The sequence below is a fragment of the Neovison vison genome, chromosome 7 (genome assembly GCF_020171115.1).
Source record: "Neovison vison isolate M4711 chromosome 7, ASM_NN_V1, whole genome shotgun sequence".
Lineage (NCBI taxonomy): Eukaryota > Metazoa > Chordata > Mammalia > Carnivora > Mustelidae > Neogale > Neogale vison.
This window is the reverse complement of record NC_058097.1, coordinates 53,241,758-53,269,717: the sequence shown is the minus strand read 5'-3', so window position 1 is coordinate 53,269,717 and position 27,960 is coordinate 53,241,758. Positions and strand designations below refer to the sequence as shown.

Genomic DNA, 27,960 nt, shown 5'->3' with positions numbered 1-27,960 from the left:
CGACGGCGAGCCATGGCTCTGGGGCTACAGCGCGCCAGGTACTGGGGTTCGGGGCAGGAATGATGGGAAGCGGGGGGCTCTCCTTGCAGGGACCCCCGAGCGGGGGGGGATGCATGGGGGAAGCTGAGGAGGCCCCAGGCCGCGCGGTTGGAGGTACGTGGCCGCCGCACCCACTATCCTACCGGACTGCAGGCGAGGGAGGTTCCCCAAGTCCCCAGCTGCCCCGCCCCGCCCCTTTAGCCTGGAGTGACTTCGTGGTGGTGATCCCCAATTTCCCGCTGCTCGGGGTTCGCTTTCCCTCCAGGTTAGGGCCCCTACGGAATTAGGGGTGCTTGTGTTCGAGTAGTTCCCGGGCTTCTGAGGAAGGCATTCTCCTTCCAGGTATTGAACCTACCGGCCTCCGAATTCCCAGAATTGAGGTTGTTCCTTGCTACGGAACCCGGGGATCCTAGGGTATATGGGGTGCCCCCAGACTAAGCCTTCACAGATCCAGGGAGTCCCTTGGAATGGGAAGTCAGATTCTGAGTTCAAGAGCAGAGAGAGCCCTTATAACTGGATGGTCCCTGACAGACTTTCAAACCTTGGGTTCCCTAGAGATAAGCAGAGGGGGTCACCTTTCAGCAGCTACCTGGGACCTTTCCCAGGGACCTTTCTGTATCCTTTTGAAAGGTAGAGTCACCCCTTTCAATAACAGAGAAACAGAATTCCCAAGGTCTAGCCCCTTACCTCCCTCTCCACCCCCACTCAGTGCCTGTGACTGTGGACAGGGGCACACCATCCAAGCCTTATTTGGGGAATCCCCCATGGAGGGTGCTGTACCCAATTCAGCGCAAGCTCTGATGGGAGCATGCCCTTCCTAAGTGTTCAGCTGGGTCCTCCTGGCCGGAGGGTAGGTTTCTGTGATCACCGCCCAGCAGGTGCAGAACTGCTGAGTGCTCTGAGTCTAAGGCCAAGGGGTCTATCTGGCCATGTTTTCTTGGGGCCCCAGAAAAATCTTACAGGCCCTTGGTTTCCCTTGTCCAATCTGAGGCATCCAGGAAACCTCACCCCCTTCCCTCCTCCCTGGCTTCCCAGGTCTGATTGGATCTGTCCACACCCTCATGTTTTTGCCCCCCCCCCCCCCCCCCCCCCCGCTATTCCCCCCTTCAGTTCTATTCCAGTCTCTGGCTCTGGGCCTGCCAGGGAACTCCATCCCACCCCTTCTGGGCCAGCCTCAGCCCAGCCCCTCCCAGCACCCCCTCCTGGCTAGGTGGGGGCCCCTCTTGGCTGAGCTGGGGCGCTCCCCCCTCCCCACCAAGGCCAGCCCTTTCCTGTGGTGTCATCCCAGTGCCGCGCACCACCCACTCGTAACTCGCACCCGGATCCCGGCCGCGCTCCGTCCCCTCCTGCACCCCTAGGATGGCACTTGGGCCAAAGGGGGCCTGGGTGATGGTGAGTGGGCCCCCGTACGGCCTCACCCCCTTCCTTTCTTCCAACTCAGGCTTCCTGCCATCCCACCCTAGGCAGGGATGTTCTTGGGAAGTCCCTGATGGGTGTAAGGGTCTGGGTGCCCCCCGGATCAGAGGGTTCCAAGGGAGGATAGGACTCAGGGTGCAGGCACCCCCACTGGGTAACCATGTCCTTGGGAATGAGCAGAGGCAGAGGCAGAGTCCTCCTGACTAACCTTACCCCAAGTCCTTTCCCAAACCCTGCCTCTGGCCTCGCGGTGCCCAGAGGGGTCCCTGCCCAGACACAACCTAAGGCCCCCTAGATCCTTTACACTTTTTTCAAGACCCCCCCACTACCCAGCTCAGTGTCAGAAGAGAGAGGGCCAGAAGCAGCCCTGACTATGGTTCTGTGTCTTCCTACTTTCTCCTTGCCTTTGCTCTCAGGTGGCAATTTCTGCAGAGGTGGGCTTCTCTGTCTCTTGGTTTGGCCAGGGTTGGGGGGAGGCCACCGGGCCCCAGCCCCCATTTCTAGGCCTCACCCTGGGGCCTCCAGGCCCCGGCCCCGCCCCCTGTTCTCTGCTGGAACACAGGGGAAGGGTGGCAGGGTTCCAGCTGCACGTCCCAACCTGGGCAGTGTGCCAGGGGGCTGGACCAGGGTTGGGCATGGGGCCAGCTAGGGAGACTGGCCAGCTGGGGAAATCCGGAGGTAGCAGAGGTGGGACAGGGGAAGGCACTGAGGCTACTGGGCAAAGGAGGGACAGGGCAGGGACTCTTGGGGTGGACATGCCCTCTGAGGCATGGCATTTAAGCGCACAGGCCCTAAAGTCATGGTCAGATCCAGCTCATCCATCTGCTTTTGGAATGTGTGGCCTGGGGCCCCTGACTGCCTCTCTGAGCCTCAGTGACATATCCTGGAAAATGGGGGGTGGGTGGGTGGGAATCATACCGCCCCTTCCCTGCACCACATCAAAATAAGGAGCAGTGAGGGAACTGATCTTTGGGGAGCAGGATACCCCACAGGTCACAACAAACTGTGTTCAAGTCGGACAACGTTCTGGGTCCAAGTAGATGCTCCGTGGGACTCACTGAGATTGGTGGGCCACAGCTGCCCTGTAGTGGGGACCCTGATTACCAGCGGGGTAACTTGGGCCAGTGAGGCCATTGCTCAGAGCCTCGGGTTCAGGCCCTGCGAAGGGAGATCATTTTTCCTGCTGCCTCAGGCCATTGGGAGGATTTCAGGGGGTCTCTGGCTCCTTGAGTGCTCAGTACCGTGAAGCGATCGTGATCACTCTCACGACGCTTTGGTCTACGTCCAAGGTGCTTGTGTAAAGGTCGTGTGTGTGATGGCACACACACACACCAAAGCCCACGCATCTCTCCAGCGTGCAGGAGACTCCAGAGCCTTCCATTCCCGATGTGGACAAAGACGGAGTAATCAGAAGTGTAGCCCTCATGGCACTCATCGATGGCCAGGCCCTGTTCTAAGTCCTTGACGTATATGAATTTGTGTAATCTTTACAACAACCCCGTGGGGTCATGTTGTTATGCTCAGGGAGGGCCTGCGGTTTGTCCCAGAGTTAAACAGCTCATACACAGTGGAGCCAAAGACACTGGACCTCTGCTCCGGTCGAGCTCGTCCTACTCCGTTTAACGAAAGGCTGGAGACCCAGGCGTCTCTGAAGCCAGCTGAAGCCAGCGAGAGGCCCACACTTCCTGTCAGAAGAACGTCACGAGATCAGGCGGGGAGCTGGAAGGAGGGTCCCGCTGCAGCCACCAGCTGGCTCCTTCTATGGAGGGAGAAGTCTGCCACGGAGAGGATTACAGAGCCCAGCTGCCTGGGAGGTGGGGGGCTGGCCCCACCCCCATTCCCGTTCCCACTCCCTCTCCCTCTGTCTGGGCCCCCGGCTCCGGCTCCGCTCGGTGAGGCCCGCCCACCCCCACCCTCTGGGCAGGAAGACAAACAGGGCTGGAACAGAACAGGACAGGACGGAATGTCCTCTGGGCAGAGCAGGACTGGAGGCCCCCGCCTCCCACCAGCTAGCAGGGAGGGGATGGGGGTGACCACTGGCTCCCTCCACCCCTCCACCCAGCCTGCCCCCTCTGTGCCTCCCACTGGATGCAGGGAGTATTTTCCCTCTGCAGCCTGACAGGACAGCCCCTCCTTCTCCAAATCGCTCTCCCAATTGTGCCTGTGGGTGGGGCTGCAGGTCTCCTGCTTGCCACCCACCCCCCCCACCGCCCAGGTTGATGCCATCCCCAGGAGTGGCCTCTGGTTTTGGAAGGGACAGCCTCTCTTCCTAGAGTTCTGCTTCCCCGGAGTGGGTCACAAGGAAGCAATCAGAGAAAAGGCTTTGGAACCCCACTGTTCACATCTTGGCCCTGCCAGTTAGTTACTAGCTTTGTGACTTTTTGTGCAAAGGACTTTACCTTTCAGAGCCCCGGTGTCCCCTTTGTGAAGTGGAAATTTAAGGTGCCAGGATTGAGTGAGTGCACATAGGTGAAGTACTTAGAACAATGCCAGACACACGCTCAGCAGATCATAACTTGTTATTAATGGTTTTATCAATATAAATATAAAGAAGATTATGCATACCGTACTATATATAATATACTCCAATTGTTTTTTCTTTCAAAAACTGTGTTGTTTGGATTCAGACATTTAAGACAGGGAGAAGCAGTAACCTGAAGATAAACCCAGAGCCATAGGACAGAGAAGGCTGAAGAGTTCAGGAAGACCACAGTCCAAACGTGGCCTCATTGCTTAGGGGCAAACACTGCAACCTCTCTGTGCCTTGGTTTCCTCATATGTTCAATGGGGATAACGTCATTACCTTCTTGCTGGGGTTGTCTGAGCTCTTAGTGCGTTTAATGTGAGTTACTCACTTGGCACAGGGAAGAAGCTGGATACGTGGCAGATATTTCTGACGAAACAATACTCATCCTTCAACCTCCACCTTCCCCCCCCCCCATACCATCCATAGAAGTCAGGTATTTGAAGCGGATTGAAGGGTAGGGGTGGGTGGTTAGCTGTTGGCTGGACAGAACACTGGGGTTGGTTTGCTGTGTCACATCAGTAGGGCCCCTGTTGGTGGGTCGTTGGACTTTGAGATCTGTGTTCTAAGATTCTGAGGATTCAGCTCAGCTGAGGAGGGGAAAGGGCAGGAGAGGGGGTTCAGGGAGGCTGGAGGGCGGGGGGCCCGGAGGCTTCTGACTTCTTCATGATCCCTCCCTTCCCTGGCTTGGGGCCAGCTCTGCCAGCCCCCTCCCAGCAGGAGGCCTCCCGGTCTCCCAGGCGTCCCCAGCCCAGGGAACAAACAGCAGATAAGTCAGGGAGGGGACAGCGGCCCTGGGCACGCCTCAGAGAGTGAGGCGCTGGGGGCAGCATGGGCTGGCGCAGGGACAGATAAAATCCGCAACTAGGAGCTGCCCCAGAGTATAACCCTCGCAGGCCTAGAGAGCTCCGGAAACGCGCCCGGGCCACACAGCGAGACGTGCACGGTCGCGGCCCTGCCCTCTTTGAGCCCAGGGCCCCATGTGGCAGCGCCCCACGTGCATGTCCCATCCAACTCTTTCCCTTCCGGGGGCGCCGCTAGTGAACGCTGCCGATGCCCGCAGGTCGAGCACCGAGCTGCGCAAGGAAAAGTCCCGGGATGCGGCCCGCAGCCGGCGCAGCCAGGAGACCGAGGTGCTGTACCAGCTGGCGCATACGCTGCCCTTCGCGCGCGGAGTCAGCGCCCACCTGGACAAGGCCTCCATCATGCGCCTCACCATCAGCTACCTGCGCATGCACCGCCTCTGTGCTGCAGGTGAGCTCCGCCCCCGGGAGCGCCCACCTGGGCAAGGCCCCAACCCCTAACGTCTTCCCGGCGGTGGGGGCCCCCTTCCCGCACGAGGCCCCGCCCCCTCCTGAGTCGTTCTCGGGTGAGGCCCCGCCCCTTGGGAAGCCCCACCTCCTTCGAGTTGGAATTCTAAGGAAGAGGAGGCCCGCTAACTCCCTTAGGTGCTTCAACCCTTAGGATTTGGCCCCCAGGAAGACTTTCTTGCGATAAATATCCCTGGGAGGCTTAGCTGCCCAATTTTTTTTTTAAGATTTTATTTATTTATTTGACAGAGAGAGATTACAAGTAGGCAGAGAGGCAGGCAGAGAGAGGGGAGGAAGCAGGCTCCCTGCTGAGCAGAGAGCCCGATGCGGGACTCGATCCCAGGACCCTGAGATCATGACCTGAGCCAAAGGCAGTCGCTTAACCCACTGAGCCACCCAGGCGCCCCTAGCTGCCCAATTTTTAATGACCACCTGAGAGCGTACCCTCCCTAGCTCCTTAGGTCCATCGCCCCTCCCCTCAGAGCCGTCCTCTTGAATTCCCATCCAGTTAGGATTCTACCCTGCAGGGGCGTCTGAGAGAGAGAGAGAGACAGACAGACAGACAGACACACACCCCCCTTGGAATCTCCAGGACCCTGAAAACATTTTACAAGGAATGTGGAGCCATCTTCTGGCAGGCTCTGCCCATGAGACTTCCTTCCCTGCCCCCTAGAATTTTACTTCTCTGGGATGCTCTGCCCTTTTAGAATCCTCGTCACCTGGGAGTCCCTGCTTCTTTAGAATTCTGCCCATCTACAAGGTCCTGCCCCAAGAATTCTGAAATTCTGAAGCCCTGGGAGGCCTTCCCCACCCCCTTTAGAATTCTGACTCCCTCTAGTCAGAATTTTAACCTTAAATTTTGACCCCTAGGAATCCCATCCTTTTAGAAGTCTGCCTGTCCTCCTAGGAGACCACTCCCCCACCTTAGAATTCGATTCTTGTGGGAGACCCCCACCTCCTTAGAATTCTGTGCCCCTGGGAAAACCCTGCCCCCTTCCTTGGGACTCCCAAACCACGGGCATGTATTCTTGCTCACCTGGGGGCACCTGTAAGTTCTTCAGAGTGAGGGAAGGCAAAGGGAGGCTAGCCAGGGTGGCCCCGTGGCTGGCTGACTAGAGAACCCCCTCCGCCCTGGCCCGGACACCAGGGGAGTGGAACCAGGTGGGAGCAGGGGGCGAAGCTCTGGATGCCTGCTACCTGAAGGCCCTGGAGGGCTTCGTCATGGTGCTCACTGCCGAGGGAGACATGGCTTACCTGTCGGAGAATGTCAGCAAACACCTGGGCCTCAGTCAGGTGAGAGGAGCTGCCTGCTTTGTGCCTGGCCCCGTGCAGGTGATGCCGGGATACGGAGGTGACTGAGACTGGCCTAGCCCTGTCTTTACAGGGCTCCCAGCACAGAGGGGAGACAGATGTGTCATCAGACGGGAAGCTGCAGAAGGGTCAGGGCAGGGATGGGACAGCCTAGGGGCCATGTGAGCCAGGGGAAGGGGGTTGCCTGAGCCAGCCTCAGGGGGCGTTGAGGACTTTCTAGTAAAGAAGGTTTCTGAGCTGAAACCTTAATGAAGGACTTAGCCAGTAGGAAGGTTTGAGAAGTGGATGGGAACAGTGAAGAATGAGAATGTGCATGTCTGAGGGAACAGAATATGCAAAGACCCAGAGGTGAGATAAAACAGCATTGGAGTGGGGGGTGGTTAAAGATGTTTATCCTGGTTCAGTGCAGAGTACAGTGGGAAAGTGAGAGAAAACGGTCTAGAGAGGTCAACAGAGCTGGATAATTTAGGGCCAAATTAGGTTTATTGCCAGGGCACTAGGGAACCTTAGATGGATTTTCGGCGGGGGAGAGGCTGTGAGAGAGGCAGAATTGGATTTACCATTGGAAAAGCCCCTCCCCCTGCCACTTGGTGCACACAGAGTTGAGTTGGAGGGATGAGACTGGAGGCTGAGGGTCTATCCACAGGGAGGGGTGCAGGGCCCTGGATGGGAGGAGTATGAGCAGGGGTCTGGGGACGAGAAGGCAGGACACACAGGTGAGAACTGATTCCAGCTAACCCATACGGCATGCCCCACAGGACAGTTACTGGTTTTTTTCTATTTCACATAAATAGGCTCCACAGTTGTCATCTGTTCCTTTCTCCCACCTTGTTATCCTGCTCCTGGTACCAGTTTCTCTGTTAGCTTGAGCTCTTCTCGGGTTCAGAGAGGGGAATGTCCCAAGGCCCCAAAGCTAGGAAGTGGCAGACCAGGATTTGAACCTAGCTGGAGGAAGTGCTCTCAGAGGAGAGCGAGCCCTCTTCCCCAAGTCAGCACCACCACTGGACTGGGAGCTGTGTGGGTCCCCTTCCATCGGAGTGCCCTCCCGCCAGCACCATGCCCATTTCCTGAACTGAAATAACTTGTCAAATCTTTGGCTTGGCGACCGGGTGGGATTTGAATGGGGTCTCACCTCAGGACCTTTGCACTTGCTGTTCCCTCTTCCAGAACACTCCAGAGAGCCACAGGACCACCTCACTGGCTTGGTTCAGCGATTTGTTTCAGTGTCCCCTCAAGACATGGGCTCTGACTATGGTGTCTAAGATAGCATGCTGTCATTTCATGGCCTTATTCCAATTTTCTTCCTATTATGTACCATATTATTTTATATCTATGTTTTGTTTAATTGGTTTCCTTATTGACCACCTGCTCTGCCACCCAGTAAGCTCTGAGAGGCAGGGATTTTTCCTGTGTGGTCATAGCTTTGCCTACCCATCTGGAAGAGGACCTGGCTATAGCAGGTGCTAAAGAGAGGGTTGCTTAGTGAGCGTGTAAGTGAATGAATGAATGAATGAATGAATGAATAAACGAACAAACGAACAAACTAGTGAAGTAATCCAGGCTTATAAATCAGGGCAGGGATGGCGAGGCTGAGGAAGGAGGACTCGGGGAGAGTGCTCTAACTCCCAGACTGCCCCTGCTTCCCTCCCTGGCAGCTGGAGCTCATTGGACACAGTATCTTTGATTTCATCCATCCCTGTGACCAAGAGGAGCTACAGGACGCCCTGACCCCCCGGCAGAGTGAGTTCCTTGGAGGCCTCTGACCCCGGTTATAAAAGCTGCAGATCCCCCTTTCCCTCAGCGTGTCCCCTCCTCCTCTGGAGGACCAGACTAAGGAAGCTGGAAGGAGGAGCCATGGTCCTGCCCTGGGGGCTCTGAAAGAGCATTGTCCCCACCCCAGCCCCTGGAGGACCTCCGGGTTCCAGGTCTCTGCTCTGGGAAAGAGGCTGGCGGGGGGCGCTGGAGGGAACTGGGCACTGTCCAGAGCCACCTGGTGCCCTACTCACCCCCCTCCTCGGGGCCCTCCCCAGGCCTGTCCAAAAAGAAGCTGGAGGCCCCCACCGAGCGCTGCTTCTCCTTACGTATGAAGAGCACCCTCACCGGCCGCGGGCGCACCCTCAACCTCAAGGCGGCCACCTGGAAGGTGAGCAGGGCCCGGCCTGGAGGAGGGTCTGGGGTTTCTCCTTCTCAGCTCCCGGTGGGGTCCCCAGAGACCTACCTTCCAGACCCAAGGGAGCCCCAGGCCCACGTGCTTCCCCACCTTGCCCCCGCTCACCCCAACCAGGTGCTGCACTGCTCTGGACACATGAGGGTTTACAAGCCCCCTGCACAGACGTCCCCAGCAGGAAGCCCCAACTTGGAGCCCCCCCTGCAATGCCTGGTGCTCATCTGTGAAGCCATCCCCCACCCGGGCAGCCTGGAGCCCCCACTGGGCCGGGGGGCCTTCCTCAGCCGCCACAGCCTGGACATGAAGTTCACCTACTGTGATGAGAGGTGGGCAGCAGCCCCGCTGCACCCCACCCCTCCATTGGCTCGGCTCCTCCTCTTCCTTTCTGCCCCTGGGTCCCTTCCTGGTTTTTCTCTTGCCCCCCAGTTCTCCCTCTGGTCCATCTCCTTCTCTCGCTGATGCCATCTATCTCTATCTTGTGTGGCTGTCCATCTTGGCATTCTCTGTGGGTCTTTCTACCTTGGGTTTTCTTCCTGTCCGCTTTGAGTCTTCGTTACTCCCTCCCTGTCCTTCTGTTGCTTTCCTTAAACGAGTCAGTGCACCTAAAGCAGTTAGTGCAGTGCCCAACATGGAAGGCAGCACTCGGCACACCGTCCTTACTCATCGCCCCCCATCCTTCCCTTTCTCCCTCTCTCTCTCTTCCTCCTTCTTCCCCTCTCTCTTCGGCCCTTCATGTTCCTGCATCTTCCGTCCTTCTCTCGCCCCGAAGTTGTGCTTGGGAATGGCAAGTCTGGGCTCCATCGGCTCGGTTTTAAAGCCTAGCTATGTGCCCTTGGCCAAATGTGGGCACCTCTCTGTACTGTGCTCTCCTGGTCTGTCCTAGGGAGTGGTACCAGAACCTCCTTAGAGCAGCTGTTCTGACTACCCAGTGCATTACCTGGTGCAGAACTCCATAGAGGTGTGTTAAAACAAAAATAAAAACAAAAAAAAATTTTTTTATTAAATGCAGCTCCAACCCATAACCCTGAGATCAAGAGTCACATGCTCCACCGACTGAGCTGGCCAGGCACCCCAGAAGTGTGTATTTTTAATCATTATCATCATTATTACATTTTATTTTATTCATTTCTTCCTATTTCTCTTTTTCTGATTTTCTTCCTTCCCTTCTCTTACCTGGTCCTTTTCTCTCCTGCTTTGCTCTACTCATCCCATCCCCGTCACCCCCGTACATTTCCTGCTGCAGCTGTAACAATCCCCACAAGCCAAGGGGCTCAACACAACACACATTCACCATCTCAGAGCTCTGGAGGCCAGAAGCCTGACATGAGTCCGGTGGAGTTAAAGTCAGGGTCTGCATTCCTCTGGAGTCACCTTGCCTTAAACACTTCTGGAATCTTTCTACAGTCCTTGGTTTGGAGCCCCTTTCTCCATCTTCAAAACACATGGCCCCACCCTCTGCCTCCGTGAGAACAGAACAGGACCTGTCCTGTTCTCTGTATCCCTCTATAAGGGCACCGGTGGCCACACAGGGCCCACCAGGCTCATCCATGTGAAGTTTCACATCTCAAGACCCCACCCTTAATCAGCCCCGTGGGGTCCCCTTTGCCCTGTGAGATCGCAGTCATCACAGGTCCCTGGGATTAGGAGGCAGACCTCTCTGGGAGCCCTTATTCAGCCTATCATAATCCCTTTTCTGTTTCTTACTCTCCCTTTCCCTCTGTTACCACTGTGTCTGTTCTGCTGAATTCATCCCCATGGCCCCCAGCCCCACTCTCCACCTCAGCCAGTCGAACTGACCAAGCCCCACTGCCCCCACCCCAGGATCGCAGAGGTTGCCGGCTACAGCCCCAGTGACCTGATCGGCTGCTCGGCCTACGAGTACATTCACGCTCTGGACTCGGACGCTGTTGGCCAGAGCATCCACACCTGTACGTGGGACCTCCTGGCACTCTGAAACAGGCCCTCCTAGCCCCCCATGCCCCGACACCAGCTCCCTACACCCCATGTCCCAAGGAACCTTCTCTTTCCCGGTCCCCTCATACCCAAGCCCCTGTCCCCAGTGCCTTTTCTTCCCGTCTGCCCCTTCTGTGGCCCTGACCCATCCCGCATCCCCTTCCCCAGTGCTGAGCAAGGGCCAGGCAGTAACGGGGCAGTATCGCTTCCTGGCCCGGAGTGGTGGCTATCTGTGGACCCAGACCCAGGCCACAGTGGTTTCAGGGGGCCGGGGTCCCCAGTCTGAGAGTATCGTCTGCGTCCACTTCCTAATCAGGTAAGTGGGAGGGGGTGTGCAGGGCGTGGGTCTGGTCTGCATGGGTGTGAGAGGCATGTGTGTGTGTGTGCACATGACTCTGAGAACAAGTGCTCACATGTCTGTGTCTGCAGACCATGCGTGACCGAATGCACACAGGTGTGTCTGCACGTACACACACGGGCGTGGGTGTGCACACCCACGCCCGTGTGCGTGCTGTTCACTGAAATTGAGAAGGGCTCCATACTCAAAGTAAGAAATCTAACAGAATCGTGGGGGCTCTTTTGCTTTTTAAAAAATTGAAGTGTAATCTACATATAATAAATTCACTTTTTGGTCTACGGTACTATGAGTTTTGACAAAGGCGTGGGATTGTGGAGTCACTTCCACAGTCAAGCTACAGAGAATCACCCAAAAACATTCTGTCGTAGTGAATCCCAGTGCACCCCACTCCACCCCAGTCCCTGGCAACCACCGAGCTGCCCTCTGATCTTTAGCATTTTGCCCTTTCCAGAATGTTCCATTCATAGAATCCCACAGGATGGAGCCTTTTGAGTCTGGCTTCTTTTACTTAGCATAACATATTTAAAGTGTATCTCTGCTGTGTGTGGGTTGCTTCTTTTTAATGCTGAGTGGTGTCCTCTGGTATGAATATGAACAGACCAGAGTCTGTTTGTCCATTTGCCTTTGGAGGACACTTAGGCTGGTTCTTATTTCGGGTAATGACAAAAAAAGCTACTGTAAACATTCTCATGGAAGCTTTTGTGAGATCATGTTTTCATTTCCCTTGGGTAAACACCTAGGCATGGTCCGTGTGTATTCAACTTCATAAGAAATGCCCAGGTCATTTTCCCAAAAGGCTGCACCATTTTGCCTTTGCACCAGCAATAGTGAGTAAGGGTTCCCGCACACCTGCCAGCATTCTGTGTCCTCTGTTTTTGTCTTCTTTGGTTTTAATTTTAACCATTCTAATGGATGTGCTGGGGTAAAATCACAGACTCTCCTCCACTGAGTTCAGCATATTTGAAGTTTTTCAACTTCAGTGACAACATTGTGACGAGGGGCAGCAAATTAGCACAGAAGACAGAGAGAATTACAGGTCTTCTTTGAAAATTCTGTTCCAGGACATGCTCTCAATTTCTAAAGTCTTAGGGGTTTCCCTATGTCTTTCTGATCAAGAACAGATTCTCTTAGGAAACAGAAGTGGGGGGAGGGCACCTGGATGGCTCCAGTCGCTTAAGCATCTGGCTTTTGGTCTCAGGTCTGGATCTCACAATCCGGAGTTCAAGCCCCGTGAGAAAACAAGACTAATTATCTGTGGAATGTTCTCACTTTAACACCTTTCCAAATCAGAGCCTTTGAATAACTTGTCCATGTGGCAAGAGGTCTTGCCATTGTCACTGTGAAAGAGGGGACCTGCCCTCCTCTTCTGGAAACTCCTTTTGCTCATTGTGAAGATTTGCTTTTCTATGGCCAGGCCCTGTGGTTTCAGTCTTCTGTACTCTAAGCAAAGAGCAGGCCCAGAGAGTTCACTTTTCTTGGCAGAGATGGGAGATGAGGGAATGGCTTACTTAATTCCAGTGAAATAAGGAGCTTATGGTATTAATTGTTCTTTTTCTGTGTAGGTGTTGTGTGGTGGGCAGTTGTGTGGCTGTCTGTGTGCTCAGGTGCTTATATTTTGTGGTATAAAAACCCTCCCCTCCCAGACCCAAGCCTTCCTCCATTGCAGTGAGCAATTGCTTTGTAAGAATAAAACTGACTTACATGGTGCACTACTGAATCTTCAGCACCTAGAACAGCGCCTGGCACCGAATAGTTGTTCAGGAAATAAGAATTGCAGATACTTAAGTAGCGCTCCCCAGGTGCCTGCTCAGTTGTACGCCTTTTATGTGTATTAGCCCACTTAAGCCTCCTAACAACGTGGGGAGGAGGTATTATTATTTTTTGATTCTATTTATCTGAGAGAGAGAACATGAGCAGTGGGGAGGAGTTGGGGTGGGGGGGAGAAGTAGACTTTCCGATGAGCAGGGCGCCTGATGTGGGACTCCATCCCAGGACCCAGAGATCATGACCTGAACTGAAGGTAGGCGCTGAACTGACCAAGCCACGCAGGGACCCAGGAGGAGGTATTATTATATTGCCTCTTTACAGAGGAGGAAAATGAGGCACAGAGAGGTTCAGCCACAGACTTGAGGTCATACAGCTTCAAAGTGGCAAGGCCGGTTGACCCCAGACCACTGGCTATAGAGCCGTTGCTCTTTGCCACCAGACAGTACTAGTTGTCTAGGACATGTTTATGGGATGAACGGATGCAGAATATGCACATGTGAGTGTGAGAGTATAGATTGTGCCTGCATGTCTGGGTATATACCTGTTTCTGTGTTCCTGTGTGTGCGGGTGTGAACCGTGCGTGTACACATGGGACATGGACAGGCTTGTGTTTTTCAAAGGGATTGGTGTGGCTTTGGTCCAGCGTAAATTGGGGTGTGTCCAGCCCAGAAGGGGTTTGGTGAGGGTGGGGAAGGGGCATAGCTTCTCAAAGAGCTGGTGGGGGGACCACCCATGTGCCATCCTGGGTATTGTTATGTAAATGAGACACAAACGAGGGCCTGGTTTTCAGCCCCCCTGACTGATTCTCCAAAAGCCGATTGGACTGAGAACATTTGGGTTGTCTCAGCAGCTAGAGACTAGGGGGGAAGGGAGGTGCCGGGGACATAAGAAGGATATATTTATAAATCCATTCCCTTGAATATGAAAAATGTCTATGAATAGAGACTTCATAAATAAAATCTTATTCATTAAAATATATCCCTCTGAATTCTTCATATTTGGTAATGTAAGAATGTTAAATATATATGTTTCTCAATCATTATAAGAATATGTTTATAAGTAAATATAAAGAGAATATTTTGTTCTTATGCCTTTTGACTCTCCCCTTCTCTGTCCCTTGTCTTCCCCCCACACGTTTCCCCTCTCTACCCAAGCTGTGCTAAATGCCAACTTTTTTTTTCTTCTGTCTCTTTCCACAGAGAGAGCTTGGGAAGACACACATATCTTTATTTTAAATGCTATTATGATAAAAAGCATTCAACCAAAATTAAATCCATAAAAGAAACGCATAAATATGGCAAATTATTTTTTGCACAATGCCTTCCTGCCCTGACCGAGATCACCTCCTGTGGCAGGATATCATCTAAGGGGGCTGCCTGGGCCAGGGCCCAAGGACCCTCCCTGACTACTGCTCCCCTTTTTGCCCTATACCCCAGCCGGGTAGAAGAGACCGGAGTGGTGCTGTCCCTGGAGCAGACGGAGAGACACTCTCGCAGACCCGTTCAGCAAGGCATCCCCTCCCAGAAGGATGCCCCTAATTTCCGGGACAGCCTTGGTATGGGGCAGGGCTGGGGCTAGGAGGGGTTGAGGGAACAGCCCAAATGCCTTAAGAATGGGGCTCACCAGGCCCTACGTGACCTGACTCCTGCCTCCCTCCCCTTCTCACTCACCCTCTGAGCACACCAGCTCCCTTAATGCTCTTGGAACGTGCTAGACTCTCGTGCCTCAGGGCCTGTGCACTGGCAGCTCCCTCTGCGCAGAATGCTTTTCTTTCTTTGGTCCTTCTACTTCTCCTGTGTCCCTGGGATGATCGCTTCAGTTGACGCTCCTCTGCTCCGAATCTTGCTGTGGCTCCCCACTGCCCTTCAGCTGGTTCCCTGCTCCCACTTCACTGCTCGCTGGCATCCGATAATCATCCTCCTGGGGCTCCTTTCTCCCTCTTCCTTTTCCCCCACCTGACCCTCCCCCCAATCCTGGGCGAGCTTTTCTTCCTAATGGCTCCTCAAGGCCGTCTCCTTCTCCAAGCTGTTGCTGGCAGCCCATGCTCCTAGGTGTGGTGTGGGGTCACTGATAGCCTTTACTTTCTGCCTCAGAACTCACCTCCAGAGACCTTAGAAGCTCCTTGGGGGCCTGGGGCCTGTCTTTTCTCCTAATATGCAAGTCCCCCCCAATATGCAAGCGCCCCCACCCCGCGCCCAGAGTGGAGTGGTTGATTGCTGTTCTGTGCCATTGGAGAAGAATCGGGTCAGGCGTGTGCCTTGGTCTAGCCGCGTTGATTTTAAATATTAAAACATTTCCCCATCTTTGGGCAATTGCTACTATCCCAAGCCTACTGTGTGCCTCCCACCCCACATTGGCCCTTGTAGGACCCTCCAGGGTCTCCCTACAATCTAGCAACTGAAGCGATAGAGCAACGGTTCCCCAGAACTCAGTTCCTCAGTGCTGTGAGCAGCCTCCACCCTGATCGGTTATGGAAAATGCCAGTGAGGCTCCCTGGGTTGGTGGGGAGGGCTCTGACGCTCAGCCCTGTGCCCTCCCCATCTGTGTGTCCTGTAGATGCCTCTGGTCCCCGGATCCTGGCCTTCCTGCACCCCCCCGCACTGAGCGAGGCCACCCTGGCCGCTGACCCCCGGCGCTTCTGCAGCCCCGAACTCCGTCGCCTCCTGGCACCCATCCTAGATGGGACTTCAGGAGCCACCACCCCCAGTGCACCCCCAGCCACACAGCGGCCCCAAAGTCCTCTTCCGGTAAGCAGTCCCTCCCAAGTAAAATCTCCGCACTCAGGCTGCTTTGGCCTTTGGCTTGAATCTTGTTCTTCTCTGGGCCTTAGTTTCTCCCTCTGTGCAGTGGGAAGGTTGGGGTGAGATGGGGTTCCTTTAAGATCTAGATCCCAGATTCTTCAACTGTGATCTGGACCAAAACCTGGGCTATTTGGGACTGGCACAGGTGACCCTCCCTCCTTGCTTGTGACCAATCATCCAGGCGCTCAAAGAGACAAGAATGTCTGATGTCTTAAATGACAGAGACCAGGATTCAAATCCTGAATCTGCCACTTCCCAGCTGTGTTTCCCTGGACACGTGGGCCCTGAGTGTCTTCATCTATAAAACTAGGATCATAGCAAGTAGTCATCTCATTGATTGCTGGGAGGGTTCATTGAGATCATTCACGGGAAGTGCTTGGTAGACCCCTGATACCCTGTAGGTGCTATATATACCACAGAAGCTACTTTTTGTTTACTTGAGTTCAGATAGTGTGACCGTTGACTCAAGGGCCCATGTTATCTGCTGTTGACTCTCCTCGTTCTTCCCCAGCTGCCCTTCCCCCAAGATCTCCTCTCCACCAGAGAAATAAGACTGTGGCCTGTGACCTTTACACCTGGGCTAGCGGACTGTGCATCATTTGACCCAGACTCCAGACTCCCAAGAGGGCCTGAGTATCTTGGCCTTGGGCTTTGGTCTTTGAATCTGAGTTTTTCCTGTCAATCCATCTCTGGCCACTTCTACCTTCCAAACATCCAGGTCCAGAATTCATTTGCTTTTGCCGTTTGACCCCCTTGGTGTCCCAGCTGTGTGACATTTAACCCTCACTGCTGCCCCTGATCTCAAATGTCCAGACTGTTTTGCTGTTAACACTTTCTAGACTCAGATTTCCTTAAGCGTCTGCCTCTCCGCACAGGCTGATCTCCCAGATGGACCACACTTGAACATGGAGAACACGCACAAACTCGTGGCCTCAGGGAAGGACCTTGAGTCTGTGGAGTCGGATCTAGATGTAGCTCAGGTAAGGGCTGGCCTGGAAGGAACAATCTTTACCTCTGTGCTCTGGGGGCTGAGCTTTAGAGAGGGTGGTAGCAGGGTTGAGGGGACCACTGGATGGATGGATGATAGAAAGGCCATTGTATTCTTTAGGTGAATGATGTTAGATGGATGGGTGATGGTTAGATGGATGGATGGATGGATGGATGGATGAATGGATGGACCACTATATTCATTAGGTGGATTATAGGGGATAGAAGGATGGGTGATGGTTAGATGGATGGAAGGATGGATAATGGATGTTTGGATGGGTAGTTAGATAGGCCACTGGTTCATTGGGTAGATGATGGGTGGATGGATAATGTTTGGATGATTGAGCGGCTAGATGAATGGCAGTGATATGATGTAGTAGTTTTCTGTTGCTCCAAAACAAATCACCAAACTGAGTACCTTGAAACAACTAACATTTATCGTGTCACACCATTTCTGAGATTCAGGAATCTGGGAGCAGCTCACCTGGATGGTTTTTGATGTCTTTTGTGAGGCTGAGGTCAAGCTTTCTATCAGGGGTACAGTCGTGTGGGGCTAGAGGAGCTACATCCAAACTCACACATATTGTTATTGACGGGCATCAGTCCCTCACTGGCTCTGGCTGGAGGTCTCAGTTGCTTACCACGTAGGCTCTCTGACTTCCCCCAAAGCCAGGGAACCTAAGAGATGATGAGAGTGAGCCCAAGACAGAAAATGCAGTCTTTTATAAACGAATCTCAGAAGCAACACACCATCACTTCACGATTATATCGGTCATACAGACCAATCCTGATACAATGCAGAAGGCATCCGCATACACCAGAAAGCAAAGATCATTGGGGACCCCCAATAATTCATGCCCCGCCCTCACGGAAAATACACTCACCCTCTCCCAAGTGCCCCCAAAGTCTCTTCCCATGACAGTATCAGCCCAGCATCTGGAAGCTTGTCACCTGCATCGGGTCTGGGCATGGTGAAGCTATCCCTCTGTTGGCCCGTGAACTAAAGAGACAAGTGATGGGCCTGCCACATGCCCCACATACGGTGGTGGGCTAGGCACAGGCCATGTATTCCCTGTTCAAAAAGAGGAAGAGGACTGGACCGCATACAGGAGTTACTAGTCCCCAGGAGTTCTGAAATCCAGTTGGGCAACTGTGAGAAGTTCCTTGATCAGAACTCATCCCTACTACTTTCTAGGGCCTTTCTCCATGGTTCTTGGCTCTGCTGTCTAGATGCTGGGCTCCTCACTTGGAGTCCTCCTTGCTGTTTCATAAGGGGTAACATGTGTTTGCAGCTGAGAGGGTTTTCCTGACCTGCTTTCTCACTAGGGAACTTTGGTGGCCCAAAGGTCTCTTTTCATTTAGTTCCATCTCTGTCTCCTTCAGTCCAAGCTGACAACGTTTATCTTTATATAAAAATCTTTAAAAAAAAATGTGTGGGTCTTGCATGAATCTCTTTGGAGTTCACTCCTTTAGACAAAAGTAAAGCCCACGATCTCTTCAAGATAGCCTTTCTTTACTTTGGGCTTTTTTTTTTTTAAGATTTTATTTATTTATTTGACAGAGAGAGAGAGATCACAAGTAGGCAGGGAGGCAGGCAGAGAGAGGGGAAGGGAAGCAGGCTCCCCGCCGAGCAGAGAGCCCGATGTGGGGCTCGATCCCAGGACCCTGGGATCATGACCTGAGCCGAAGGCAGAGGCTTTAACCCACTGAACCACCTAGGTGCCCCTACTTTGGGCTTTTGCTGAGATGTTGAGTGACAGTGCCCAGAAATTTAACAGACGCCCCATTGTCTGACTGAGAAAATCTGTGAGGCACATCCTTAAACTCCAGAGCGCTGTTGTCTGACTGAGGGATATTCTGGGCAGCGCCTTTGATCTTTCTGAAGTCTTAACAAAGAATTTTTTAGTCATACCCTGGGCTTCATGTTTAGACCAGGCCCTCCCAAGAGCGCTCTTCCCTGCTCAATTTTAGCATGCCTTGCCATCTGGGGAGTTCCCAGGCTCAGCCAAACCCAAGGTGAAGGCCACAGTCCTCCTGTCTGCCAAGTCTGTCCAAGACTTCTAACATTAGCTGCAAGCTCGTTGGCTGTGGTGCCCAGGGCCGTTCTCACTAGAGACCAGCCACCTATAAATTCAGATTCCCATGAGTTCCTCGGTCTCCATAATTTGCTGGCAGTAGCTCTAGAACTTAGGGCAGCACTGGACTTAAAATGATAGTTATTACTTCAAAAGAATATGATAGCCAAATGAAGAGATGCATAGTGTGGAATCTGGGACTGGGAGGGTCCCAAATGCAAAGCTTTCATGACCCCGGGGACATGTCATGCTCCCGGCAACACGGCATATTGCCACACCAGCAAGCTCATCCAAGCTGTGGTGTCTAGGTTTTTGTTTTTGTTTTTGTTTTAAGATTTATTATTTATTCAAGAGAGAGAGAGAGAAAGCGTGCGCAGGGTGAGGGGCAGAGGGAGAGACTATCCAAGCAGACTTCCGCTGAACTTGGAGCCTAACATGGGGCTCAATCCCTGAGATCATCACCTGAGCCGAAACCAAGAGGCAGACACAACCCTATTGAGCCAGCCAGGTGCCCCAGGCAGTCTAGAGTTTTCACCGAAGGGGCATTATGTAGGCACGACTGAATTATTGCCCATGTAGTTAACCTTGATCTTCACCTCTACCTCCCCAACACACACACACTTCCCCCGGAGGTGAGGCTGATCTCACGGGGCCCCGACACTCTCGTCGCATGGTTGGCCATTGGGCATGGCCGGCCTCCAGCCTGAGTCATCTCGTTGGCACACAGTGTCCGGCTTGGCCCCAGGGGCTCACCATGAGGAACAGAGATGCTCCTGTCACTCAGGAAATCCCGAGGAGCCAGGGCAAAGGCCACACCTCATTTTGGGTAAAGTTAATTCTTCACTTCACGGGGAGGTTGAGAATCTTCCAGACCTTCAAGTCCCCTTCAGCTCCTTCGTGTGTAGCCTTTCTCCTTTAGCTCCTTTCTCTTATTGTCTTTACTCCAAGGGCAAGAAGAAATCAGGCAGCCATTCAGCACTGGGGCTGGGACGCTCCTAGCTGGATGGCCCGGTTCACCAGTTACCTGTTCCAAGTTCCACAAAACCACAGGCGACACTAAACTGTAGCCACCACACAAAAACCCCCTTTCCTCGGGCTTCCAGTCATACGTTCCTCACATCCCTTTATGCCCTCCCTGGCTGGCTTCTCATGCCTCACGTGTCCACTAATGTTTGCTCAAGGCAGTCTAGGCTCCAACAGCCTCTTCAGAGCCCTTGCGGCCCCAGCCCACTGCCCAGTGCCAAAGCTGCCCCTCATTTCAGGCTTTTGTTAGGGCAGCACCCCACTCTCAGGACAAAGATCTCACCTGTCATTTTTTTGTGGGTAACCCATTCCCCTAGAGCATGTACAACCTCATATAATTTCTGGGGATCAGGGGCCTGGGGGGCACTTAGCGGCCTGGCCTTTGCTCTGAGGTCACAGTCAAGATGTCATCACCCAGGGCTCCCGTCACTGGAAGGCTCGAAAGGGATGCACTTCCAAGATGGCCAACTTGTCCACTGGCAGGACGTCTCAGTTTCTTGCCATGGGAACCTCTCTGTAGGGCTTCCCCCACAGCACATGACCCCAGAGAGTTTGCAGCAAAAACAGAAGCCATGGTCTCTTTATAACCTGATGTTGGGGGTCCCACATTATCATCCCCTCGAAATCCTATTGTGCCCAGATCAACCCTTGTCCCTGCAGTAGGGACTACATGAGGGCACAAACAGCAAGAGGCGAGGCTCCTTGGGAGCCATCTTGGTGACTGGCTGCCACAGAGTCCTTCCACCCATTTTACAGATGAGCAAAGCGAAGCTCAGACTCTTGACCTCGGGCACCCGGCTCAGAGACGGCGGAGCTGGGAGTCCAGATCAGGCCCACCTGAGGCCAAGGCCCTTGCTTTTAACCTCCTCCTGCCTCCCGCAGGACGTCGATGGTCTGGATCTGGAGATGCTGGCCCCCTACATCTCCATGGATGATGACTTCCAGCTCAGCTCCAGCGAGCAGCAGCCCAGGGCCTTCCACAGATCTCCAGGCGCTGTCCTCCGGCCCCGTGCTCGGAGCTTCCATGGCCTGTCGCCCCCAGCCCCCGAGCCCTCCCTGCTGCCCCGCTGGGGGAGTGACCCTCGGCTGAGCTGCTCCAGCCCTTCCAGAGGGGACCCCTTGGCGCCCTCCCCCACGGCTGGGGCTCGGAAGAGGTGAGCCGCAGTAGAGGGAGGATATAAAGGGAGTGAACTGCCCCCCTCCCCCACTTCTTGCTCCTGCCTCCTGTTTCAGCCCCATCCCACTTCATTCCTCCTCTGACCTCTGCTCTGGCCAGGCCCTTGGTGTCCGCCACCCATGCCAGTTTGTCCCATCCTCCGTCTTGGTCTTGGCTGTGCCCGGCTGGAGTGGCCTCCACTCTTCTCCTCATTTATCCAGATCCCACCAGTCCACCAGGGCCCTCTCCTTTAGAACATATTTATATCTGGCCTCGTCACAATTTTTGTCACAGTTAAGAGGACATTGCAACAGTGTCAAAAAAAACTGTCTAGAACCAAATTTCCTAACGCCTTTGAGAATCTGTTGAAAGCTATGGACTCTTTCCCAAGAACATTTACACATACATACGCATGCACAATTGTGCATATAATTTCAGAGGGTCTACACCCTCTTTCCAGAGACGTTAAATTACTAATGCTCAAGCTTCTGCTCTCCACCTGGCAGGCAGGTGCCCATTTAGTGTCCAGAATGGTCCCTTTACTGTCCGCGTGAGGTTTTATGGATACATCTCATTATTTCCCAAATCTCTCAGCTCGATGGTGGATATACAGTGGGTGTCTAATAAAGATTTATTGAAGGGGGGAGGGAGGGAATGAATGAATATGGTAGGTGGATGGATGGATGGTAAGTGGGTGGGTGGATGGCCGAATGGATGGACGGGTAAATGGGTGGATGGACGATTGGTGGATGGCTGGGTGGCCGGATTGATGGGTGGATGAATGGACGATGCGCAGAAGGATGGGTGAATGTGTGAGTAAAGGAATGAATAGGCACTTGGGAGAGTGAACGAGTACCCGTCACCCGCTTACAGTGGGGCCCACACCTGCTCAGGTTTGTCGTGTGCTGAGATTCTGGCCTGTTTCCCTCCAGGACCCTGGCTTGGAGCGCAGAGGACGAAGCCGAGGGCGTGGAGCTGCTAGGAGTGAGACCCCCCAAATGGTCCCCCAGCCCAGAAGCCGAAAACTTCCTGCTGCCTCCCCTCAGCCTGGTATTTTGGGGGATTCGTGGGGTTCTCTGGCCCTCAGAACCTAGTGGGCTTAAACCTAGTGTTTTACACGTGGGAAGACCAGAGGGGGAAGGGGCTGACTGAAGGTCAAATGGAAGGTCAGTCATCCAGGTGAGGCTAGGACCCTGATTGCTAGCTCAGGTCATGGTAGGAAAGGGCTCTGCAAATTTATGTAAGTTGGTGGTGAGTTCTAAGAGAAACATGACGCAGGGTAAAGGGGAGAATCGACAAAGGTTAGTATGTATAGGAACTTCTCCCGTGGGCCTCCCTCCCAAACCCAGAACGGTTCTTGGCCTTGGATTATTAGTGTAGCATTAAGAGTCCAGACAACAGTCAGACTGACTTGGGGTCAAGTCCCAGGTCTGCCACCTCGTAACTGCGAGACCTTGGGCAGGTGATGGGACTGCCATGAACCTCAGTTTCCTCATCTGGGAAGTGGGATGGTGACATCTCACAGGACTCACAAGAGGCAAGTGAAAACAGGCCGGTCCTTAGTGGCTGTCAATAAATAGTATAAAAACGACGAAGCAAAGGCACAACCCCCGCTCCGCCTCCTTCCCCCAACTCCCTGCTTCCATCTCGCCCCTGCTGTCCTTTCTGCATGACGGCAACCAGGACGCCCTTTCCAAAACCTGGCCTAGGCTGCGCCCCTGCCACTAGCCTCCCCTAGCACCTTCCATGGCTCTCTGGCTTCTCACACGAAGCAGGGATTTGAACACGAGAGGTGTGTGGCAGTACCCACAGCTGATAGTTGCCGAGGGCCTACCTTGTGGCAGACGATGCATGGTATTTCTTGCGTGATTATATTTTGCTGAATCCTCACGACTGTTCTTAAGATATTGTCGCCGTGATCGTAATGCTTTGAATTCACATTTGCACACGAGAGGATGAGCAGCTGCCCGGGTTAGAGTCCGGGCAGGAAGCAGCACGCTCATATCAGGGCACGAGGAGCATTTGAAAGCAGGACCACCGGCAGAGGGACACTGACGATCCTGACCATGATAGTGGCAGCTTTGTGTCTCTCCTGCAGAGCTTCCTTCTGACCGGAGGGCCAGCCCCAGGGAGCCAGCAGGATGCCAGCACCCACCTCCTGGGATTGCGTGAGCCCCTGCGTGAGTAGCACCGCCCTGGGTCCCTCTCTCCCCAAGTAGGTGCCCCAGATGGTTGAGAGGGGTGGGGTGGGGCAATCCAGAAGGTGGAAGGGGGGTGCCATGGCTGGATTTGACCTTGGTAAAGACAGACAGCCCTTCCCTGTTCTCAGTGGCACTGAGGGGGGAAAGAGAGGCCCCCAGGGAGGCAGGGGCTTGCCAGAGGTGTCCCTTGGGGTGGAAGCTGAGCCCAGGCCCACGCTGGGCCTCCCAAAGTCTGTGTCTGATTTTGCATTGGGCCTGCCCTGCCTTGGTTATTCCCAGCTGTGTGGCTTTGGGAAATAGTTAGGACTCATTATAGTAGTTCTTACCTTAAGGAGATGTTTTCAGGATCTGTGGAGGGGCAGCACAGGAGAGCTTAGCTCAAGACCGGATTGGCAGTAAATGTTCAAGAAATGTCTGATCTCACGCGACGCTGGTGCGGCAGCCCCTCCACAGAGTGAGACCACTGCTGGGCTCATTTAGCTTCCTGTCTTCCCCTTCCAGCACAATCGTCAGTAGCCAGAGCTCCACTCCAAACCTACACACGTCAGCTAGGGGATCTTCCCAAAGCACGATTCTGACTCTGGCCTCCCTCTGCTCCCAACTCATCCATGGCTCCCTAGTGCCCTTCCAAGAAAGAGCAAACAAGCTCCTCACTTTATACTCTAGCCTCTGGGGGTCTGATCACTGCCTCCTCTCAGACCACACTCAGCTCCACATCCTCTGTTCCAGCCATGTTTACGGTCTTCTGGTTCATTCTGTCCCTCATACATGTGACAAAGATTTACTGAACACACAGTCAATGCCAAGCACTGTCCTAGGAGCTGGAGACACAACTGTGAACAAAACCAGAAATACCTGCTGTCACAGAGCTGACATTGTAGTGGGGACACAGTTCAGAATAAAGACACAAATACAAGAAGGGGTGCGAGAGAGGAAGATGAGTGCTTCTGGGAAAATAATGATGCATGCAAAGGGAAAGGGAACTTGGGGTGGGGGGATTTCAGTTTTAAGTAGTACAATTAAGAGTGGTCTCATTGAGAAGATGACATTTGAGCAAAGACCTGAAGGAAGTGAGGGAGTGAGCAGTGACAGTTTCTGAGGGAGGAGCATTCCAGGCAGAGGTAATAGTAAATTCAAAGGTCCTGAGGTGGGAGTATATCTTAGTTGGGGGAAAACAAGGCCAGGATAGCTGCAGCAGAGAGGAGAAGGGTGAGGGGCTGATTGTGGGGGGACTCTATAAGGCATTGTGCTGACTTTGATGTAATCTCCCTAGAGGAGACAGCCTCAGGACCTTTGCATATGCTGATCCTTCTGCCTGAATGCTTTTCCTTCTATTCTTTGCTTTTAAAGCATCCTTTAGATCTCAGATCAAATATTACCCCTTCCATGAAGCCCTCCCTAACTTCCTAAGTTCATGGCTTGTAACACTCATCCTAGAACATATTTATGTGGTGTTGATGTCATTATTTGATTTTTGGCTGTCCTCTCCCTGTGGGTGTGAGCCATGTGAGGGCAGGGGCCAGGCTTGTCTTGTCATGGCCCTACTCTTCTGTCTCTGGGAGGCAGGGCAGTGGCTGGGCACAGAGCAGGGGCTCAGTACATATTTGTAAAGGAAGAGCTAATATTTATTTAGCACTCACTCTGTGCCAGGTTTTGTGCAAAACCTACTGTGTACATGACAGAACTGATGTCCCTCCCTGGAACCCAGAGCAGGGAGTTTTGTCTGTCCTGTTAACTGCTGTGGCCCCTGTGCCTGGCACACATTAGGTGCTCAGTATTTTCTGACTGGGTAAATTCTCACGAGTGGGGTATCTCCCAGGTCTAGGTCTAGGTCTCCCTGTTTCCTGGATAAATAGCAAGAGCTCACTTGCTGAGCGCTCACCAATACTATTGTTCAAAGCACTCTACATGGATTCACTCATTTCCTTCCCACAGCAGCCCTGGAAAGGAAGTATCCTTTTACATATGAGGTAGCCCAGGCACAGAGAGGTAAAGTTACCTGTCTCAGGTCACACAGCAAGTAAAGAGCAGAGCCTGGATTCAAACTCAGGCTGCATCTGGCTCCAGCCTTCTTAACTACTGCCTTAAACATCCTGAGCACCTTGAGGTTCAGAGAATAGACTTGCCCAAGATTTTACTGTGATCTGAATCCAGGCATGTCTGTCTTATCACCCACACTTTTAACGGTCAGGAGGGGAAGATGGATTTGGGTAGTAATTCCCCACTGGTTGATCTTCCGTCTTCCCACCACAGGCCTGGGCCCCTCACTGCTCTCTCTCTACCCGGATGAAGACACAGCCGAGCCCAGGAGCCACTTCCAGGCAGCAGCAGGCTTGGCCCAGGCCAACTGAGCCAGCCCCTCTCCCTTCTACTCCCCAGAAAGGACCTCAACCACACTCCACGCCGGCAGCCAATGCACAGGATGGGGGTACCAGGAGAGGGGTTCCCTTTCTCCTCTCAGCGGCCCCTGCCCACCTTGGGCCTACCTCAGCCCTAGCCCCTCTGTCCCCCATGTTTGGGGACTTTGGGGTGGTCTCAGCTCAGTGACCTCTGGGAGGGGGCCCCTGGAGCCCTCCTCCTCCTTCTCTCAGGACTTCCCTTGGAGTTCTCAGTACTGGTGACCTCATCCCTTTCTCCAACTCTCCTGGCTTGATTTTTGGGTGACTCGGGGTGGGGGACATTGGGGTTCAGATCTGTGTTTCTGGGCTCTGGGGAGTATTGATAACCATAGTCACATTTCTTTTCCATCCATCTTTTATTATTATTTTTTTGTTGTTGTTGATTTCATGATAGGTTTTGAATCACTATGAATGGCCTGAGGTCCATAAGAATGCGGGACTCTGATCTCCCCTCCTCCCTCAGGTGTTAATGCGGTGGTGGGGGGAGCTCTGGGGCAGACCTCACCCCTAGCAACTTCTTACCAGTCTCTTAGCCTTCCAAGTGGCCAACCCTCTCTGCCTGCTCCTCCAATAGGGACTTTTGCTGCCCCAGCCTTGCCTGGACACTGGTTTCATTTCCGGGGGTAGCCTCCAGCTTCCTCTGCTCCCAGACCAGGCAGCCTCCTGCTCTCTGCGGTTCTAGACCACACAACTTCTGACCTGCTCTTCTAGCCTGCCCCTCTCCCAACACATCTCCAAACCTGATTCCAGACCTCACAACGTCCAGCTCTTTCTTGTTCTGGACCTCCCCACCTACAGTGCTGTCTCTTTTTGTACCTCCATGGTCTCCCAAGTTGTCTGGTTCTAGGTCTCACAGCTTCAGAGCTGACACCCACCGGAGCTCTCTGGTTCTAGCATTCACTCTGACTTCCTCTGGTTCTAGACCTTTCTCTGTAAATAAGTCTCCCTTGTACCAGATGTCACATTCTCTGACTCCTGCTGATTCCAGCTCTTAAAACCAGCAACTGCCTCTGACTCTGGAACCCCAAACCCAGGCTTCGTATTGGGTCTAGTCTTCCTGATCTGGAATACACCTGGCTCCAATTCCAGACTTCCTAATTTCTGAATCATTTTGGTGGTACGTGTCACAATGCCCAGCTCCTTCCTTTTCAACTTTTACCCTCAAGACTTGTTTTTCCCATCAAAAAGAAGTAAAGTGAGTGGTATGTAAATCTTCTAACCATTATAGTACTTTCAGGCCAGACTCCGTGCTCTAGGTCTCTTCTGCTCTAGACCTCGTGACCGCCACCATCCACTGGTTCGAGACCACACAGCCATTAGAACTTGCAGTTCCCAGGACCCTCTGATTCCCGATCTGCTGATATCATTTTTCTGATTCTTGAACTTGGCTTCAGAAGTCTTCCTATTCCAGAGCTTACCCTATCAATTCCCTCACAATCTCCAGTTTGCTCTCCAGATCTTATGACTCCAAATTACTCTAGATTTAGAACTTAGCATTCAGACTTCTGATTATAGAGCTTGCCTTTACAAATTTTTCTGGTTCTCGACCCTGTAGGGGTAATACCCAGCTCCTGATTTTAGGTCTTGTGACTCCCAAAATCTCTCTGGTTCTAGAACTCATCCTCACAGTTTTTCAAATTCTATTCTTATTCTATAAATTCCTCTGATTCTAGGCCTCACAGCCTCCAACTGTCTCTGATTTCAGATCCAAAATCTTTTGGTCCAAGAACTCAGCCTCCAGGTGCTTCTGATTCTAGAATCTGGATGTCACCCTATGGATTCCTCTGGTTCAGAATCTTATGACCCTAGACTTTCTGATTCCAGACCCCATCCTAACTTTATTCTGGGCTTCCTACACTATCAGCTTGCCCCAGTTCCTCCTCTATCTGTAGTCTTCCCATTCCAGGTCCCTCGCTAGTGGACCTCATGCTCAAGCCTCGCTATCCCTACAGTTTCACTGTCTTGGAATCCCCCTCCTCCCCTCCCTCAGCTCTCCAGGGATGCACTTACCTTTACTTTAACCCAGGTACCTGGGGGACCTGGGGCTCCCTTAAAATCCAGGAAACTTCCCCAGCCGCACAGACACACGCACAGCCCTATCTGCATATCACAGGTGGGGAGAGAGGCCAGGACTCCTCAAAACTCCTGCCACCACCTGTGTGTCGCTTACCCTCCAACCCTGTTTCTACGATGGTGCTACTCTTGGGTCTCCCACACGAAAAGCGCCCCCCCCAGCCCAATTCATCCCCTTTTTGGAAGGCACTTCTCACTCTCTTTTGTCATGGGATGGCCTATCCAGATTGGTGCTATGGGGAAGAAGGGTCAGGTCGCTCCTTCCCTCGGGGGTGACCTGGGCCCTTAATGGAGGGAGCTGGGCTGGGTTAGGAAGGGAAAGGGACTGGACCAGCCGCTCAGGCTCTGAAACCCATTAATCTCTATACCACGATAAAGACCTTGCCTTGGTAGGCACAGA

At 53.3% G+C, this 27,960-nt stretch overlaps 1 protein-coding gene across 4 annotated transcripts; it reads left to right on the top strand.

The window, feature by feature from the left end:
* HIF3A (hypoxia inducible factor 3 subunit alpha) lies at positions 1–27,960 on the top strand. Of its 4 annotated transcripts, none has more exons than XM_044257067.1 (15): positions 1–38; positions 5,043–5,233; positions 6,437–6,582; positions 8,256–8,340; positions 8,631–8,743; positions 8,885–9,093; positions 10,589–10,695; positions 10,889–11,036; positions 14,282–14,400; positions 15,402–15,592; positions 16,522–16,626; positions 20,614–20,885; positions 21,820–21,937; positions 22,986–23,067; positions 25,342–27,960. In XM_044257067.1, the coding sequence occupies exons 1-15, from the start codon at positions 13–15 to the stop codon at positions 25,437–25,439; spliced, it is 2,010 nt and encodes a 669-aa protein (XP_044113002.1). In that variant the 5' UTR covers positions 1–12; the 3' UTR covers positions 25,440–27,960. The 4 variants fall into 4 exon arrangements, with proteins under 4 accessions (XP_044113002.1, XP_044113003.1, XP_044113004.1 ...); XM_044257068.1 differs by having other exon boundaries at positions 22,967–23,067; positions 25,342–25,407; XM_044257069.1 differs by lacking the exon at positions 6,437–6,582.